Source organism: Rana temporaria, chromosome 2 (genome assembly GCF_905171775.1).
Source record: "Rana temporaria chromosome 2, aRanTem1.1, whole genome shotgun sequence".
In the NCBI taxonomy this organism is placed as follows: Eukaryota; Metazoa; Chordata; class Amphibia; order Anura; family Ranidae; genus Rana; species Rana temporaria.
In genome coordinates this window covers 333,505,063-333,525,602 of record NC_053490.1, presented here as the reverse complement: position 1 = coordinate 333,525,602, position 20,540 = coordinate 333,505,063, and the positions used below count along the sequence as shown (strand labels likewise).

At 41.6% G+C, this 20,540-nt stretch overlaps 1 protein-coding gene across 1 annotated transcript in view; it reads left to right on the top strand.

Moving 5' to 3' along the window:
• The window catches only part of LOC120927074 (uncharacterized protein C6orf132-like), a 61,533-nt gene that overhangs the window by 16,421 nt on the left and 24,572 nt on the right, over window positions 1-20,540 (top strand). Inside the window, exon 2 of the mRNA XM_040337501.1 lies at window positions 16,826-16,929. Coding sequence (XP_040193435.1) covers window positions 16,826-16,929 — 104 coding nt within the window. The remainder of the gene's footprint in view (window positions 1-16,825; window positions 16,930-20,540) is intronic.

Here is a 20,540-nt window from a genome sequence, read left to right as displayed (position 1 = left end):
TTTATTAGCTACACAAGTACATCCAGTAAAACAAACTAACGTGTTTCGGCTGTTGTGGCCTTACTCCATAGCATTGAGAGTAAGAGAGCATTGCTACGAGTAAAGCCACAGGGGCCAAAATGCGTTAGCATTGTTTTACTTGATGTACTTGTGTAGCCAATAAAACTGTGTAGTAGTGTCTGGTGGCTGACAGTTGTAAGGATCATAGTGCACACGTTGAGCTAATCAGTTATGTTAAATTGTTTTCCCTCCAGGAAAACAAACTTCTCTTTAGTGCTGCTGAATCATCAGACACTAGAAATAGAAGTCGCGATATAATTGTATTGGCTAGAGCAGTCATTGGGGAAAGATATGTGTGTGTGTGTGTGTGTATATATGTGTATGTATGTATGTATATATGTATATATGTGTATGTGTGTGTATATATATATATATATATATATATATATATATATATATATAATCTGTATTTATCGGCGTATAACTTAACTTTAAGTGGGGAGTTTCAGGAAAAAAAACTTTACACAGACCCTTGCACAGGGCCCTGCATAGTACACAGACCCTTGTATAACACACAGCCCCCTTACATTATAAAGCCTCCCCTGCACCCCCAGGAGACCCCCAGTCTCCTGGGACAGCGCTGTCCGCATACTCCTAAAGTTTAAAAAACATCACACTATCAGCCTCTCTCATACACCGCTCCCCCTGTGTGACTTTCATTTTAAATCACAGCTTCTACAGTACCTCCATTAACGCTGGACCTGGTCATATGACTGCTCTCCTCTTTCAGTAAAGGTCACATGACCGCTCTCCTCCTCCAATCAAAACTAACTTGGAGGAGGCGGAGCGGGGGAAGGAGGAGAGCAGCCACAATGAGCAGCGATTATTGAGGTAATCGGAGGGTAAATCAATCTAAAGATTGACACAGGTGGCACAATATGACAAAGGGCTAGCAGTAATATATATATATTTTTGCTGGCAGCGCTGTCCCAGGGTCAGGCCTGACACCTTCCCAATGGGTATAACACGCAGGCACAGTTTATCCTCTATTTTCAGGGTAAAAAAGTGTGTGTGTGTGTGTATAACATATTAAAAAAAAAATGTCTTTATGATAAAAGCACTGTGTTGCAAGCTCTGGGAGTTGTCAGAGTTGCAGTGAAGGTGTTTTAATTTCTCTTTTATTCTACGCAGGGGAAATTACTTGTTTGCATATCCTTTAAGCAGCTGCTCAGGACTGAGAATCGCATGTGCTGTGGACAGTTGTTATTACTCACATCTGGTGCTCCTTGATTCACTCACTGGAGCTGTGGCAGAGCCCTTCAGTGATGACCAATACTTAGAGGAGTTCCACCCAAATTTGAACTTCCGCTTATCCCACTCCTCACCCCCTTACATGCCACATTTGGCATGTAATTTTTTTGGGGGGGAGTGGGGGCTTCAGGAAGAGTGGGACTTCTGTCCCACTTCCTCCTTCCTGTAGGCGACTAAGCTTAATCTCCTACAGGAAGGGGCTGCTGTAGGCGATCGCCTAGGACACGTCACAGGTCCTAGGCGATCTCCTGGCCAATTACACGGCGCAGCGCCGCTCGCGCATGCGCAGTGGGTGCACGGCCGTGAAGCCGAAAGCTGTCACGGCTGGGTGCCCACACTGAGAATGAAGACGCCGGCCGGGGAGGGGGGGAGAGGAGCGGAGCCCCGTCCGGCGCGTCGCTGGAGCAGGTAAGTGTCTGTTTATTAAAAGCCAGCAGCTACACTTTTTGTAGCTGCTGACTTTTAATAAACATACAAATTGGCTGGAACTCCCCTTTAAGTCCCTTCAAACAATCTATAGAAACAAATATACTATGCTAGTTTGTATCTGTTTTCTAAGAATAGGTATGCTGTATGTTGTTAACTTTTTTTTTTTCATGCTCTTCTGTTGTAATCTGCCTTGTGTAAGTTATTTGCTAATATTTTGTATTCAATAGAAAGTGCTGCTTGGTTGGATCCAGTTTCCCTTAGTAAGGTAACATCACACTGTTTATATTGTGAGTTGGCATCTGGGTGACTGGCAGCAGATTATGTGGGTAGGTAAATGCAGCACATTCTGTACATTATTTTTCCAAGGCATGGCTACAGCAAATCTCGTTTTCCTGCTCTTGGATTTTAGCACATGCTCTCTTGTTAATCACATTTCTTAACACGCCACCTGCTTTTGAGTTATTGGAAAACAGTCGACAAGGTGTTTTTCCCCTTCAATGTAAATAATTTGTAGGTTTACTAGAAGCAAATGACCAAGCGACCCATTACTGGGAATTGCTCGGCAACAGAAATTTGTTTATGAGCGATAACTATTTCTTGGTATGCTTATGTACTGGAATAAGGATCATTTACGAACATGGAGAAGATATTTCACAGAATTGTATAGTTGAATGGCGAATTAAACATCTTGATTGATTTATTTTGCAACGTGCAGTAATGCATACCAACAAAATAAAATGTATACCTTTCTCTGCGCTAGTGAACTGAAACCTTGTTGTTGTTGTGGTCTACAGCCTGTCATTGCTGTTTGTTGTGGCCTACTGATGAAGCTGGTTAGACTTTTTTTAGTGTACACGTGCCCTGACTATGGTTATTATTTATATATTCTTAAGAGGCAGTAAAAGAGCTTTAAAACAAGTAATCGTCCGTTTCGTAAAATATTACGAAACGGGCCCCTGGAAGAAGTAATATTTTACGAAACAGATGTAGGGCGGAGCGGCGCGCTGTCGTCGCCCAAGAAGCTCCAAACGTTCCCCCAGTGGACGGGTGCCTGAGAGTTTGTGTACCGGTCGGCACATCAGATTCAAGGCGAATATTGTAAGTGCTTGTAAATATTGTAAGTGATTGTAAGTGTAATACTACTTTTTAATAATTTATTTTACTCATTTAATACACTATGTGGAGCTGTTATTGTTTCTTACATGGTGGGCATTGATGCCGGTGAAATTACTTGTGAATGAGACCCATTAGGGCCATATGTGTTTGAACTGCGAGACTGGGAGTGACTACCTAATACATGCTGTTTATGATCCCCTGTCATAAGGGATCGTGGAAATCTGGTAAGGAGCCAATCCATAGTCTGGTGGAGGATACATCACTGTTTTCTTTTGGACACGCTTTTCAACTAATCTGAAATGTGGCACAAATACACGGGTGTTTGACATCTCATCTGTTAAATATTTATGGACTTGTATTGTCACAATTTCAAATTTTTTTTTATTTAACTATTTTTAACTATTTTATTTTCAGTTATTGTATATATGTTTCTTGATCAAAATGTATTAGTCACCATTATATCACTTTTCATTATTACTGGAGGGTTTTTGAGATTGCTGTATAGTGCACCCTAGTGGCCATCAAACCCCAATGTTTTTGATATAGTAGTGAGATTATCTATCTATCTATCTATCTATCTATCTATCTATCTATCTATCTATCTATCTATCACCTATTTGTAAATTCATAATTTTGTGTTTTCAACAAGTGTTTTCTGCTTTAGAGGTAGCGCGATTTATATTCTTATCACAATTATTGAACCCGCTGCCTTCAGGTGAGCTGTATTGTAAGCGCAGAAGTCTGCAACATCTGAAACGTGTCGGCCATTTTCTGGCCCGCTCCCCAGATCACCCACAGCTCTATTTCTATGGACCACAACCAGTGCATAGAAATTAATAAAAAGTTTTATAATGTGACATTTGAATAAAGTTATAGAAAAAAGCACAGGCACATAGCCCAGCCAACCAGAACACCTGCCAGAATGGTCACATCCTGCACAGTAAAATGTGGCATTCCACCATGCACAAAGTATAAACAAGCCCTTAAATTGGTTTCTAACGGCTTAGAGACACTTGCCTTGTGTTTACAATAGAGGGAAGACTTTGTGCCTAGATTCTGGTGTAAAAGGTCTTCTACTCCTCCATTGTTACAGTATGAAGGTAAACTCCTCCATAAAGTCTGTAGCTACAGAGGCGATGGCTTGTCTTGAAGTCTCTTGCTGCCTGTTCAGAAAATACTTTAGTGTGCATAAACTGGCCACCAGTTCACTTTAAAGTAAATCTGTCAGCTGTGCAGCTCAAATTGAGCATATAAAAATGTTCAAAGGGATGTAACCTTTGGTCTAAACAATCCAAGATCTAGAGATTAATGCAAACGTTAAGTACTGTATGCATGTCTGTGCAGTTCATAATCTTGCCTTGCCAGTGTTCTTCCGCTGCCGAATCCAAAATTACAACTGTGGTCTAGTTTGGGATTGGGAATAATGGGTGGAACAGCAATGTCACCCTCTCTTCAGTGTTTCTCCCTCTGCAATGTACACTGCTTGGGCCTTGTGATTACTCTCATGTGATAGTGGGTCACTTTTCTGTCCCATACCCAGAAGCACAAGAAACACTGTATTCTGCGCCAACAAATTGGTGGGGGGGGAGTACTGACAAGGATGAGTATCAGTGGGTCGGGGGCCTGCTCTAAATTGTCAAAGCAATAATATGCAAATTTAAAGGGAATCTGTTGCTTTGCAATTAATGGGGAAAGCACAAACTAACTTTAAGGATGCATGGTGAATTTCGAGTTACACCAAGACAAAGATGCTTTACGTAAATATAAAATCTTGTAGCTGGGTACAAATAATTTGGACATGGCAAATATAAATATAATTCAAATAATTAAAGTGGAACTCCTTTTTTATAAAAAAAAAAAAAAAGGGGGGGGGGATGTAAAAGCAGCTGTACGCATGGAGCAGAATCGATTTCTAGATCCCAGTTATGTGAGGACCCTGTTGACATAAATGTAAATAGAATGATGTGCTAGACCTTATTTTTAATTTTTATTTTTTTGCCTCAAGATCTGCTTTACATGTTTTGCCTACGCATATATTGTTTACATAGTCTTGAGTGTTGTAATTTATTCACTTGTTGGCTTCAAGAATATATTGTTTGTAGTGCATAAAGCTGAAATCTGCATTTTGCTAGCTAATGCCATGCTCTGCCCTGTAGGTGTATCTCTCTACACCCATTATTAGGCATTCTCTCTGAGGTGTGGGTCGGCAGGTATTTTATATGAAACCTCTAGACTGGTGAATCCTTGGTAGCAGCCACACCCGCTGTCATAAACCTCTGTGTATTCCATCATTCATACTTTCTATTTGAACTAGGTGTGTGCATCGCCTGAAACGTGTCAACATGTAAAAGGAAGTCTAAGACATTCAGTTGAACATCGGGTATTGTTTCTCGTTAAGTCACAAGCGTCACGGAAATAAATAAGTGGGTGTTTTATAAAAGTGTATCTATAGAAACAGGAGAGTAATTATTTGTGTAGTTTAGAAGAATCTTAATGGTCTTCCATATCTTATATACATTTTGGATCTTTGCTATGTTTTAATTGCAGTGGAAATAAGACATTCAGTATCTCACAAAAGTGAGTACACCCCTCCCATTTTTGTAAATATATTATATCTTGTCATGTGACAACACTGAAGAAATAACACTTTCTACAATGTAAAGTAGTGAGAGTAAATTTTCTGTCCCCTCAAAATAACTCAACACACAGCTCACCACATCTCAACCTTGTTCCACTCAGAACAGGCATTACTCGACACAGTCATTATTTTCTAAACCGTTGGCAACAAAAGAGAGTACACCCCTATTTGAAAATGTCCAAATTGTCCCCAATTAGCCATTTTCCCTCCCCGTTGTCATGTGACTCGTTAGTGTTAGGTCTCAGGTGTGAATGGGGAGCAGGTGTGTTTTAATTTGGTGTTTATCGCTCTCATAGTGGTCACTGGAAGTACAATATGGCACCTCCATGGCAAATAACTCTGAGGATCTGAAAATAAGAATTGTTGCTCTACATAAAGATGGTCTAGGCTAGAAGAAGATTGCCAAGACCCTGAAACTGAGCTGCAGCACGGTGGCCAAGACCATACAGTGGTTTAACAGGACAGGTTTCACTTAGAACAGGCCTCGCCATGGTCGACCAAAGAAGTTGAGTACACGTGCTCAGCATCATATCCAGAGGTTGTCTTCAGGAAATAGACGTATGAGTGCTGCCAGCATTGCTGCAAAGGTTGGAGGGGTCAGCCTGTCAGTGCTCGGACCATATGCCTCACACTGCATCAAATTGGTCTGCATGGCTTTTCGTCCAAGAAGGAAGTCTGTACTAAAGATGATGCACAAGAAAGTCTGCCTTTAGCAAACTGTTTGCAGGCTAAGGATATGGATTACTGGAACCATGTCCTGTGGCCTGGTGAGACCAAGATAAACTTATTTGGTTCAGATGGTGTCAAGCGTGTGTGGTGAGGAGTACAAAGACAAGTTTGTCTTGCCTATAGTCAAGCATGGTGGTGGGAGTGTCATGGTCTGGGGCTGCATGAGTGCTACCAGCACTGGGGAGCTACAGTTCATTGAGGGAACTATGAATGTACTGTGACATACTGAAGTAGAGAACGGCAGTATTCAAACAGAACAACCCCAAACACGCCTTAAAGACGACCACTGCCTTGCTAAAGAAGCTGAGGGTAAAGGTGATGGACTGGCCAAGCATGTCTCCAGACCTAAACCCTATTGAGCATCTGTGGAGCATCCTCAAATGGAAGGTAGAGGAGTGGAAGGTCTATAACATCCCCCACTTCCCTGATGTCGTCATGGAGGAGTGGAAGAGGATTCCAGAGGCAGCCAGTGAAGCTCTGGTGAACTCCATGCCCAAGAGAATTCATTTAAGGCAGTGCTGGAAAAAATTGGTGGCCACACAAAATATTGACACTTTGGGCCCAATTTGGACATTTTCACTTAGGGGTGTACATTGGCACATTGTTTAAAATACACAGCTGACTTCGGCATAGTGCTAACTGCTAAGCCTGTGGGGGGGCTAAAACTTGTTCAGTCTTTTTTCAAATACCATAAGTAAACGTATGGCATATGTCTAGCACTCACCTAGGACTTCCAATCTTGGATGATCCCTAGGTCATGTTATTGTTTCATAAATCCTCTTCCACTCCTAGAACAATTCTCTTACACATGCTATCATAAATGGATGACACCATTATTCCTATATATTGAGAAACACATGTCACCATTAATGGATGACACTATTATTCCTATATATTGAAAGATTTCAAAAACTGAACTCTGTTAAGAATTCTGAAACTCAATCCTGTTTTTTTGTAAATCTGGTCATGGGATAATGTCAACTATTTGTTCCATATCCACTTAAGCCCCCGACCAATATGCAGCCTAAAGACCCAAGGTGTTTTTACAGTTCGGGACTGCGTCGCTTTAACAGACAATTGCGCGGTCGTGCGACGTGGCTCCCAAACAAAATTGGCGTCCTTTTTTCCCCACAAATAGAGCTTTCTTTTGGTGGTATTTGATCACATCTGCGGTTTTTAGTTTTTGCGCTATAAACAAAAATAGAGCGACAATTTTGAAAAAAAAGCAATATTTTTTACTTTTTGCTGTAATAAATATCCCCCAAAAACATATATAAAAACATTTTTTTTCCTCAGTTTAGGCCGATACGTATTCTTCTACCTATTTTTAGTAAAAAAAATCGCAATAAGCGTTTATCGATTGGTTTGCGCAAAATTTATAGTGTTTACAAAATAGGGGATAGTTTTATTGCATTTTTATTTTTTATTTTTTTTTTACTACTAATGGCGGCGATCAGCAATTTTTTTCGTGACTGCGACATTATGGCGGACACTTCGGACAATTTTGACACATTTTTGGGACCATTGTCATTTTCACAGCAAAAAATGCATTTAAATTGCATTCTTTATTGTGAAAATGACAGTTGCAGTTTGGGAGTTAACCACAGGGGGCGCTGTAGGAGTTAGGGTGCACCTAGTATGTGTTTACAACTGTTTGGGGGTGTGGCTGTAGGAATGACGTCATCGATCGTGTCTTCCCTATAAAGGGAATGACGCGATCGATGCGCCGCCATAGTGAAGGACGGGGAAGCCGTGTTTACACACGGCTCTCCTCGTTCTTCAGCTCCGGGGAGCGATCGCGACGGAGCGGCTATAAACAAATAGCCGCGCCGTGGTCCCGGATCGCTCCCCGAGCGGACCCGACCTCCGCATGTAGCGGGGGGGGTCCCGATCGGACCCCCCACCCGCTAATAGGCGAGGACGTACCTATACGCCCATGTGCCTGTACGTGCCATATTGTGGACGTATATGTACATGGGGTGGTCCTTAAGTGGATATAAGGCTTTTATTTGGCCCTCCCTTTTTGTTTTAATTGTTATAGGTACCACTCAATGACCAATATCTTTTTGTCATAACAATATTATCTGATATCATTCATATAAGACCTGCATCCTAGCCACAATCAAATTTTCATTTACTCCCCCCTATTTTTTGCCCTTTTTTTTCTATTCATTTTATAAATGAATTAAATGTTCTTTATTTCAGAGGAATGTATTTTTGTAAAATGACATGTATGTACAATTAATAACTGGGTAGCAAACTTGAAGGACTAATGAGTAATATCGGAATAATATTTTGACAGCTGTATTTGGTATGATTTGGAACCCAACTCCAGTCAAATGTTTTTGTTTTGGATAATGTTAATAAAGATTTAAAGGGGTTGTAAAGGTTTTTTTTTTTTTTTTTCTAAATATGTTCCTTTAAGCTAGTGCATTGTTGGTTCACTTACCTTTTCCTTCAATTTCCCTTCTAAAAGTTTTTTTTTCTTTGTTTTCTTTGTCTGAATTTCTCACTTCCTGTTCCTCCTCAGTAAGGTGTTCAGTAAGCTGTTCTAAATGACTTTCCACCGCTCAGATGATGGTGGAAAGCTTGCTGAGGAGAAACAGGAAGTGAGAAATTCAAACAAATAAAATAAACATTTAGAAGGGAAATCGAAGGAAAAGGTAAGTGAACCAACAATGCACTAGCTTAAAGGAACCAATTTAGGAAATAAAAGATGAACCTTTACAACCCCTTTAAGAAGTATTTTCCCGATATTTTATTTATTTATTTATTTTTTTATTGCTTCCATCTGGTGAGCTCTCAAATATTTTTCCCTTGGACAGGGAGTGAAGGAAAAAGGAACAAGATAATGAAAACAATTTATTTTTCATTTTTTTTTTTTCAACTTTAGTCGCGTGTGGATAGTTTTAAACTGTGTGCGCCATCTGGTTTGGTGACTGCATTTTAAGTAATAAATAAAAAAATATAAAAATTTTGCAATGGGGTCACATGCTATTAAAACAAGAAAAAGTTTTGTGTGAAATCATACTTTGATATAGTAACAATCTATTTATTGTACTCTCAGATACATTTTTAGAACATTCGTGCATTAGAAAATCATGACTTGCGAGTATCACAAAAATGAAAATTTTTGCGCTCTGTAGCATAATGGTGTATTCAAATCTCATCTCTTTGTTGTTGTCTGTAGAATTTCTATAGAAGCATGTTGTCACATGGCCAAAATGTTCATGGGGGGGGTCTGTTACTGATGTCACTGCAATAATAAGGCCTAGTGCAAGCAGTCCATCAGTAATTCAGTTATTGGCGTGAAGTGCCAATCAGAATTGGACATGATGATTTTGGGCTTGTGTCGACAAGTTTTGGACTTATGTAGTCTGGTAAATTTTACAGGTGTATTTTTCCTGCATTTACGGTCAGTTTTGGATGCTTCCTAGACCACTGCATTAGACCTGAGTACCTCCTTCTGAATAGCATTAGACCACCTTTATAAACTGCATCAACCTGATTTGATTAAGCTGATTTTGCTTTCTTATTGAGTTTTATGGGGGAGAAGCAGTTCTAATGTGAACAAATGCTAATTGACACACGCTTTTATGTCCGAATAATCCATCTCTGTCTAATATAGTTTGTGTTAAACTGTAATAACTAGCGTGTGTGTGTGTGTGTGTGTGTGTGTGTGTGTGTGTGTGTGTGTATGTGTGTATGTGTGTGTATGTATGTATGTATGTATGTATGTATGTGTGTGTGTGTATATGTATATATATATATATATATATATATATATATATATATATATATATATATATATATATATATATATATATATATATATATATATATATATATATATATATATATATATATATATATATGTGTATGTATTTGTGTATATATAATATATATATATATATATATATATATATATATATATATATATATATATATATATATATATATATATATATAAATTTATAGCGCCTGTGTACTTTCCGTCCAGGTGCTATTCTAAATTTAGAGGGGGATGAGAGAGTTGGTTAGCTCTCATCCAAGTGATTTGTTCAAATTGGGCATCTGTTCTGGCTGGGCTGTGCTGTCGGTTCATTCTGTGTTTCTGAGGTGCTTTTCCACCCCGGGTCAGCAGGTGGCGGCAGTGGAGTTCAGGCTGGATTGCCTCTTGCCAGCAGCTAATCGGGAGGAGTTTTCCCTCGTGGGGCATGCTGGGGGAGGGTACTTCTGGAGCGGACGTGATTAGGCGGGGTTCTTAGGAAAAAAGAGGGCCTATTTTAACGTGCATTATGTCGCAGCGTGATACTGCGAATGCACCTATTAGAGATGTGATACATCTCTAATAGGCGGGGTTCTTGTTCCGGGTGTGGCACCCACCTTCAGGGTGACCACACATCACGGGCCCCGGCGATATGGCCTACCAGGCCGGGGCACACGTGCTACGCGGTGTTCTTGGTTCCGGGACCATGTTGGCCCGGGGCAACTGAAGCTATGGCTGGGCCCCAGTGACATACTGGGTCCCCAAGTTCTGAGGAGAGATCCCAAGCGAGTTAGTTGTTTTCGGTGAGGAGTCAGCCTGAGGAGAGCCAAGAGAGGCAGGCAATCCAACAGGGCCTCGACAATTCATCGGGGATCGGGGTGACCGGACACTGGGAGGTTGGATGTCAGCAACCTGTCAGTCGGTGACCTAAAACAAGAAAGCTACCTGAGGTTGATTTGGGCATTAATATTACTGAGCAAGATTTACCTCCCTATGTACATTCCAGAGAAAGGGGCCTGTGGCAGAGGTTCCGCTCTGATTCTCATTTCCACCAAGTTTGTGGCAGAGGTTTGTCTCTTTTCAAAGTTCCGGGTGATACCCTGGCTGCCAGGTCAGTGTGAGAGGCCTGTCCAGGTACACTATACCCACTCTGGCTGGAGTGGTGACGAAATTAAAGTATCGTTGGAAGCGGGATTGTTTCCGTTGCTGTTAGGCCTGAATCTGCAATTTTCCTCCTCACTCATCTTTCATCTATCTACCTCAAGTTATTGTTTGGCGTGTTGGGCAGAAATAAAAGCACAAGAAAGACACCTGCTGTTTGGACATTCCTTCATTGCTACTCTCATCATCATCTACCTCTAGACGCTCACAGAGGTAACGCGCCATCCCTATTCTAATCAGCGGCTCCTTCGGGGGTGATATACATACATACATACATACATACATACATACATACATACATACATACATACATTCTCTAAATCTATTTCTTTGCAATTGGTTCACAATTGACCCATTTACAAAAAGTATGTAAAATTCATTGTATCACATTTGCTTAATTGCAAAACAAATTCAAATGGATCATCTTCTAAACCTTAGGTGTGCCCATACGTCATGGTAATAGCAATGTACTTGGAATGCTTTTTCAAGTTAGTCATATACGAGAATTATCATGTTTACGGAGACATCATTTGGATATAAATATGACCGAGACATATTTGCCAAAAAATGTAGGTGAAGCCACAACCACAAAATAGGTGACTGACTTTCAAATGTTCATTGTGAAGCTCATTGGTTTTGTTTTAACCACTTCAGCCATGGAAAGGATTTACTCCCTTAATGACCAGGCCATTTTTTGCCATAACGCCACTGCGTCGCTTTAACTGACAATTGCGTGGTCATGCGACATTGTACACAAGCAAAATGTATTTATCCTTCCCCTTTTTTTTCACAAAGCTTTCTTTTCTTTTCTAACTAACATTCATACATATACTAGGGCCAATTTAGACAGAAGCCAATTAACCTACCAGCATGTCTATATAAAAATATTGTTTGGTTTGCGCAAAATGTATAGCATCTACAAAATAGGGGATAGATGTATGGCATTTTTATACACGTTTATTTATTTTTTTGGGACCATTGACATTTATACAGCGATCAATGCTAAAAATAACAGCTTCCCTGCCAGTGTAATTTTATACAGTAATCGGTGGCCATAACACTAGGGGACGATCAAGGGGTTAAGTGTTCCCTAGGGAGTGTTTCTAACTGTGGGGGAAGTGAACTGACTGGGAGTAGAGAGAGAGTGCTGTTTCTGATCACTAGGAACAGCAGATTTCTCTTCTCCCCTGTCAGAATGGGGATCTGTTTGTTTACATTGACAGATCCCTGTTCTGGCTCCCTGAGAAGCAATCGTGGGTGGCTGGTGGACATCTCGGCCGCCGGCCACATGCATCGGCTGTGGGGTTGCACGCCTCCTAATGTTCTTAAAGCACCCAACATACACCTACGGCGATTTGCGCAGTCCTACCAACCTGCCGCTGTATAATGACGGCGGCTGGTCGGGAAGTGGGTTAAACAATAACAATTTGAAAATGTAACTTCTCTGTGACTGAGCCTCTGTCTGTATTTATTTTATGCACTTATTATATCTTTTGGGAACTTCGTGGTGGAACACTAGGCAGCAGGAATTCTAGATTCAGCCCTGGTTCACACTGGGTACGATTTGGAACGATTTGAGATGCGATTTGACATGTCAAATCGCATCTCAAATCGGCGGCAATTGTCGGCAATGGCACTGTCCTAATCAGTGCGACGCCGCATCTGCGATTTCAAAAAGTAGTTCCTGTACTTCTTTTTGCGATTTCGGGCCGCGATTTACATTAAATTGCGGCCGAAATCGCCGCGAAATCGCTGTAAAATCGCGCATTTTACCGCGATTTTGAATTCGCAGCAGTGTGAACCTAGGCTCATACAAATTTTATTTGAAAAACCTTTCTCTATACTCACAAGGCCCAGGCTTTGCACACACAAGTATTTGCATATTTGAAAAATCAGTAAAGACCTCATTTACCTCTGTAGCTGTAGCCATTCGTTCCCAACAGAGGCACTGAAATAATAGTTTTTCATGTTTTTCCTATTGAACCAGAATCTTGGCAGACAGCAGGTGTTTCTACTAACTGATATCCGGTTTTCAAGAATGAATTGCCTCCTATTACAAGCAGCTAGAGGGGTTAGTGATGGTTTGTTTTAAAGCTCTTTTAGGCCCCTTTCACATTGAAGCGGGAGCCGCGGTGGAGGTATAGCGCCGCTAAACCACCGGGATTGCCGCAGGAATTGGCCGCTAGCGGTACGGTATTAACCCCCGCTAGTGGCCGATAAAGAGTTAATACCGCCCGCAATGCGCCTCTGCAGAGGCGGTTTCTCATTGTTTTAAATGGGAAGGAGCGGCATACATGCCGCTCCTCTCACCGCTCCAAAGATGCTGCTGACAGGAGATTTTTTTTATCCCCCGCCAGCGCATCGCCTCAGTGTGAAAGCCCTCAGGCTTTCACATTGAGTAGGCAGTGAAGGAGTTTTTCAGGCGGTATAGCAGCGCTATTTTTAGCGCTGTATTGCCTAAAAAACTCCTCAGTGTGAAAGGGGTCTTGCCCCTTGTTTAATAATATGCAAACTCTTTAATAACCATAGACTGGTGTGATTTAAAGTTCACACTTTTAAAGGGTGTGTGTTTGCAAAAAAATGGCCATGTCACAGAGTGTATGTGGTACACACATGATGTTTTTAATGAAAGGTGTTCATAATACAGTTAAGATGAGAAATGTCAGCATTTTGAGCTATATAAAATTTGAAGTGCTCCATTTGTTTACCATTCTAAACATTTTATATATCAGTGTGATGGTACTGAGTACTGACTGTACCATTCTTTTTGTTATACTTTGTATATTCTTTCTTGTTAAACTGAAATCTAAAGCTGGCACACAGACTTTCTGCTGTTTGCTGCCGACTCTTAAGATCAAAGTAACCGGGTGGAAAAATTGTTGATAGAACAAAGAGTGCAGCCAACCAGATGCAGTCATTTCACAGGTATTTTGAGAGCCACAGGTGCTGGCTGTCAGTGTGTAATAGTCATCAGGAAAGATTTGCTATTCACACGGTTTAGTGCGGATGGAGGAACCTACTAAATTCCTATCTGTGTGTATAGCCAGCTTTTAGACCAACTAAAAAATAAATAAAAATATTTGATTAGTTTTGTATAGTGGAGACGAATCGGAACCCCTGCCTGTGTCCCGTTGCAGATTTTTACTCACTTCCTGTTTTGATGAAACTATTGGCAGGACAGGAAGTGAGGATGGATCTGAGTCCCAGATAATAAAAAGCTGGCAGAAGATATAATCCTTCTCCTCTCTATCTAAGGCTTTTACTAAAACACTTTAAAACTGAAGTTTAGGAAACATATTTTGGGGATACAGTACCATACATGTTATGTAAGTAAATGGTGTATATCCCATTGCCTACAGGGTGGCTGTTTTCTGCTCCAAAATCCTCCATGCTGTGTGCCCTTAACTGCTGCAGGATACTGCCTTAAGGATCTGTCTTCCGGTGCTACAAATCTTAGCAGCAGCTCTCAATCGAGAAAAGTGAGCCACTCGCCTACCCCTCCATCATTCCTAAATTGCATTGATTTTTGTGAATGGAGGAGATGAATGACAGTACATTCTCCACTCATTGGCACCATCATTGCACATAATTTAAAGAAAATTTGTGTGCACAGAATATGGTAAAAATAATAAAAACATTTCCTTTTAAAGGAGGAGTCCAGCCTGAGCTCGTTTTGGCTGGGCTTCTCCTTTGGGTCACAGGAGTGCAATTCGTTTTTAGCGCTCTCCGCTGACATCACAGGAATCGGGAATCAGTCCAGGCACCGCATCATCACGACAATGAAGTTTGGATCCGCTAGGTGCCTGGACTGATGGATGTCTGTCTCCTCAGCGAGCCGCTGAGCTCTCCAGTGAGCGAGGAGGAGCATAGAGAAGAGACGCTGATTGACAGGCAGCAGCTCTCCTCTCAGGAAGCTGAGAGAACTGAGCAATCGGCGATGTTTTATCACTCGTCTCTCAATGAAGAGGCATCGGGGGACAGATGCAGCATCAGACCGATGCTGCATTCACCTAGGTAAGTAAAAAAATAAACATACTTCTCTTTTAAAGTTTTCTAACTTACTGTGTCATTTCTAGTACATACAGCTAGTTCTTAGGTTTGCCTAGGGCAGCTGCTTGGACATTTCCAGCTCTAGAGCATACCTGTGGTAAACAAGTATGACATTTCTCAGTGCATACCATTGCAAATGACAGAACAAGTATGTAATTCCTGCTTATTTTTAGCTACTGCTTTAATTTGCGTATCCATCGTAATACATTCTTTTACCATTGTGACATTTGTGTTTATTTAGATTACAAGGATATAGGTAGTTCTCTATTGTTAGTAATATTATATTGGTACAGAGTGTACAGCTTTGTTGCAAAGTTTGAAGTGAATGATTTTGCAGATTGACAATTCTTGATTATAAAAATGTGTTTTCTTTAACCACTTCCCGCAAACCATGGTAGCTGTACAACGGCAGTTTAACGTAGAATACCGGGGTTATGGCAGCAGATAGCTGCCATAACCCCGGTATTTTATGAAATAGCGGGCGGTCCTCTTTGAGATAAAAGTGGTCTCCTAAGCGGATTTGCCGCGAGATCACTTATTTTTTAAAGGGACGGTGTAAAATTATGAAGTAAAATAAATACGATTTTAAATTTATTTATTTTTTATTTAAAGCACCCCGTCCTGCCGTGCTCTTGCGCAGATGCGAACGCATACGTTGGTAACGTCTGCATATGGAAACGGTGTACAAACCACACGTGAGGTATCGCTGTGATAGTTAGAGCGAGAGCAATAATTCTAGCCCTATACCACCTCTGTAACTCAAAACTAGTAATTTTTAAACGTCGCCTATGGAGATTTTTAAGGGTCAAAGTTTGTCGCCATTCCACAAGCGGACAAAAATTTTGAAACATGACATGTTGGGTATCCATTTACTCGGCGTAACATTATCTTTCACAACATAAAAGAAAATGGGCTAACTTCTACTGTTTTTATTTTATTTATTTTTTTATTCAAAAAAGTGTATTTTTTCCAAAAGTGCTTTTGTAAGCACAAATTCGGCGTGACATAAAGTATTGCAAAGACCGCCATTTTGTTCTCTAGGGTGTCTGAAGAAAAATCTACATAAAATGTTTGGGGGTTCTAATTTTTTTTTTCTAGAAAAAAATATGATTTTTAACTTGTAAACAACAAGTTTGAAAAATAGGCCTGGTCCTTAAGTGGTTAAAAGCTAGTCAGATAGAACTTTCTTTCTTTTTTAGCAGTAGAGATGAAGTGAAAGCAATGGGAGGAACCTAGCCTACAAATTTGAAATACGTTCAAATGTTATTTGTACTTTTGAGTGAAGTGATAATTGCTTGAAATGCTTCAAAGAACAAAGTTAAATGGCCCTAAATCACTGAACAATGTATAAACCATATATTTATATTCATTACTTTGACACATATCCGATTTGCTTTATTGTGGGCCCCAGTACACAATAGCTGCTAGGGTTAATGCCTATATAACTGCTCTAAAAAAAAAAAAAGGGGTTTAACATCAATTAAATTAATAGAAAAGTAGCTAGATTTTGGCATTAAGAAGGCGTAGGTTGATTTTTGAACAGAAATTATTTTGCTCCTAAATTATTAGTATTCTTCCATGTGTTGGTAGCTGACCATTTGTGTTTTTTTTTTCATTTGCAGAAGATATACACAATTCATTTTCATTTCTGGATGACTCTGGGACTGCAACACTGAAAGCTCGACCAGGTCCCCGTGCCAGGCCTGTACTTCAATTCTCAACCAGTGTAAGTATCCTACAAAAAAATATAAAAAATTCAAAAGGTATTCACTATTCTGCATTTCCTAAAGTTCACAAACATTTTTTTTTTAAGAACGGGTGTCGTCATTTATTATTCTTCTTTAATCATCCTTTATTTGATTTTAGACAACAAGGAAAACAGAGATTCACAGGTACAATCCAGAGAGAGAAGAAAAAAAAAAAAAAAGGAGAAAGAAACCAGACCCGAGGAATATTCCTCTGAATTAGCCCCCTCGAATTACGTATAACAGGGATATCAATTGAATTTCCCCAGAGAGAAATAAAAGAAAAAAAGGACACTTCAAAAACATTTCCCCATCATATCATTCTTCATTTATGACCAGAGGAAGGGAAAACAAAGTATAATTGAATATTTTTATCTTATCCCTGTTTCCTTCCCCTCCCTCAATCCTCTGAGTTCGGGGCTCTCACCCTAATAACACCTTTATTACCCCATTACGGTTTTGTCCCCTTCATAGCGGGAAACCAAAATCCCGCCATGGTTGGGACATTTCCCTTGTGTCTCCTTGTTTACTTTACTTAACCCCCCCAAAATCCCTAACCCAACCCCCATACCCAACCAAACAAAACAAAAAACATAAACAAAAAAAAAAATAAAAAATAAAAAATAAAAAAAAACGCAAACAAAACCCCCCTGCCTGTCTCCGCCCCCACGGACCTCCCAGCAGTCGTCCCGCCTTCAGTCCACATCCATCAAGGCTTTCCCCTCCTCCGAATATCTGAATCTATTCCATTCCGCCCACGTTTCAAAGTAAACCCTCCGCTTCTGCCTTGAGGTCCACACCAAGTCCTCCATTCTGTTCAGGTTTTCCACTCTGTTAAGCCACATCTTAATGGATGGGGCCCTTGTCTGTTTCCACAGCCCTGGAATACAAGCCCGGGCCGCATTCAGGAGATGACACACCACTGATTTCCTGTAGCGCCTCACTGATATCTCCACATCCTGGAGTATAAAAAAAGACCATTCAACTGGTAGTTGTTCCCTACTAAATCTTTGCGTTATTTCCCGGACCCTTCTCCAGTAACTTTGGATTTTGGGACAGGCCCAGAAAATATGCATTAGAGTTCCTCCTTCCTTCCCACATCTCCAGCATCTGTCTGTCGTATCTGGAAAGCATTTACTCAAGATCTCGGGGGTCCGATACCACTGGGACAAAATTTTGTAGTTCATCTCTTGTGTCTTTATACACATGGATGTTTCAAAAATATTCCCTATTATCTTGGTTTTTTGATCTTCTGTAAAGGGTCTTCCTAGTTCCCACTTGTTAAAGAAGGGCATCTGAGAATCAGCTGTTGGAGTATTAAGTAACTCACCAATTCTTGACAGGGAGTGCCGTAAAGTCCCCTGTCCACTGCAATACCTCTCAAACCTTGTCAGTCTTCGACAGTATCTAGCTGGTGGTTTTAAAGTGTCTAAGAAATGGTGCAGTTGTAAGGATCTCCAGAAGTCTATTTGGCAAGGCGAGTCTTTCCTTTCCATTTCCTGCCTAGAGATCCAAGTACCCTCCTTCAAAAAATGCGATGCTTGGAACCGCCCCTGTTCCATTAGTTTACTAAAGGGACCGTTCAACGACCCTGGTTCAAACTGCGGATTTCCCAAAATTGGGAAAAGGGGTGAGTCTTCCGTTGATAATATCCCCCTCACAAATAGCTTGTGTGCCACCCGCAAGGTGGGGCCTATCAACGGATGTCTTTTCATATCTATTGGAAGGGCCCGGTAACACCATGCTGCCCGCTGTAGGATACTGCCGCATTGGTCTTGCTCAAGCCCTGGCCAAAGCTTTTCTCCAGCGTGTCGGCTCCAGTCAATAAGTCGACTCAGTAATGTTGCTTGGTAATATCTAAAAACATCTGGGGCCGCAATTCCTCCGTCCCGTTTAGCCAATGATATTATCCGAGCCTTGATTCTTGGGCGTTTGTTTGCCCATATGAACCTATTAATAAGAGACTGTACTTGCCTGAAAAAGGATCCGGGAATTGCTATCGGGAGGGTCTGGAAGAGGTACAGAAATTTAGGTAGTATACTCATTTTAATGATGCGAGTTCTCCCAAGCCACGAATGAAACCCCCTGTGCCATCCATCCAGGAGGGCCCGTGTTTTGGATAACAAAGGCAAGAAATTAAGTTTATAAACTTGTGTTAGGTCCGCCGGGATGGAAGTTCCCAGGTATGTAAGGGCAGTGTCAGACCATTTAAATCTGAATTTTGATTTCAATATCCTTAATTCTCTCACCGGGATCGCCACTCCCATCGCCTCCGACTTATCATAGTTAATCTTGAAGTTTGACAACTTACCGTACAGACCTAGTTCTTGTTCTAAATTGGGAAGGGATTCCATCGGGCTGGTCAAACTAAACATCATATCATCAGCGTAAGCTGAAATTTTGTATTCTGTACCTCTCAAAGACACCCCCTTAATACCCGGATTCAGGCGAATCCTGCTCAGAAGAGGTTCCACTGTCATAGCAAACAAAAGCGGTGACAGGGGGCAACCCTGCCTTGTCCCGTTTGATAATTTAAAAGATGGTGACAGTATTCCATTCACTCTAACCTGTGCCATTGGTTGTGTATAGTTACTTACAGTGGCGGCCCGTCCATAGGGGGCGCTTGGGCGCCGCCCCCCCAAGCTGTAAAAAAAAAAAAAAAAAAAATTTTTTTTTTTTTTTTTTTGTAAATGTCACTTTAAGAGTGACCAGGCGCCGGACATGCGGTGGTCTATGGGAAGCTTCCCAGCCTGCAATCAGCTGATTGCAGGCTGGAAAGCTGATTTGCCCGTGTTTAGGGCGTGTGCAGGGCGCAAGCTGTGCGCCCGCACACACTCCCACTGTCCTTTCATTTGTCAAAATGCCCTAGTGGTGTAATGTGATTGGCCAGCGGGGACCGAAGTAGAGTCAGTGGGAAGTGCCATTTAAATCACTTCCGGTTTCTGGAGCGCTTGTGGGGGCATCAGAGGAGCGGCGCCATTGAAGGTAAGCAGTTACTTTCATACCTCCATTCCCCGCAGCTTAATCCATCCATGCCTGCCACCTCCAGCACCAGCCGAACCACCACCGTGCCCCGCAGCATCTCTCCACGCTAGTATTACCACTGACAGCCAGCCCCGTCACCACCAGCACCCCCCCCCCCCCCCCAGTTGAGGACGGGATTCCCGCTCCCCTCTCCAGGGTCCCGCTGAGCAGCACTACACACAGCTTCAAGTCGGTATGCTCTGATCGAACTGACTGGGAGGGGGGGGGGCTCCTGCTTCACCTTTCCCCCCAGCTCTTCACTCGTAATATGCTGGTGGCTGACCTCTCCTGCCAGGCACATGTCTGTCTTCACCAGCAGATTACGAGTGAAAAGCTGGGGGAAAGGTGAAGCAGGACCCCCCCCCTCCCTCCCCCCTCTTCACAGTCAGTGCTGCTCCGAGCATACAGACTTGAAGCTGTGTGCAGCTGGACTCGAGAGGAGAGCAGGAGGGGGGGGGGGGGGACTGCTGATCGTAGTAAATGTTTCTCCCATTCACCACTAAATCTCTCTCTCCCTCATCTGTCTGTCTTATCTATCTCTCATTCTTCCCCTTACACCCAATGTCTA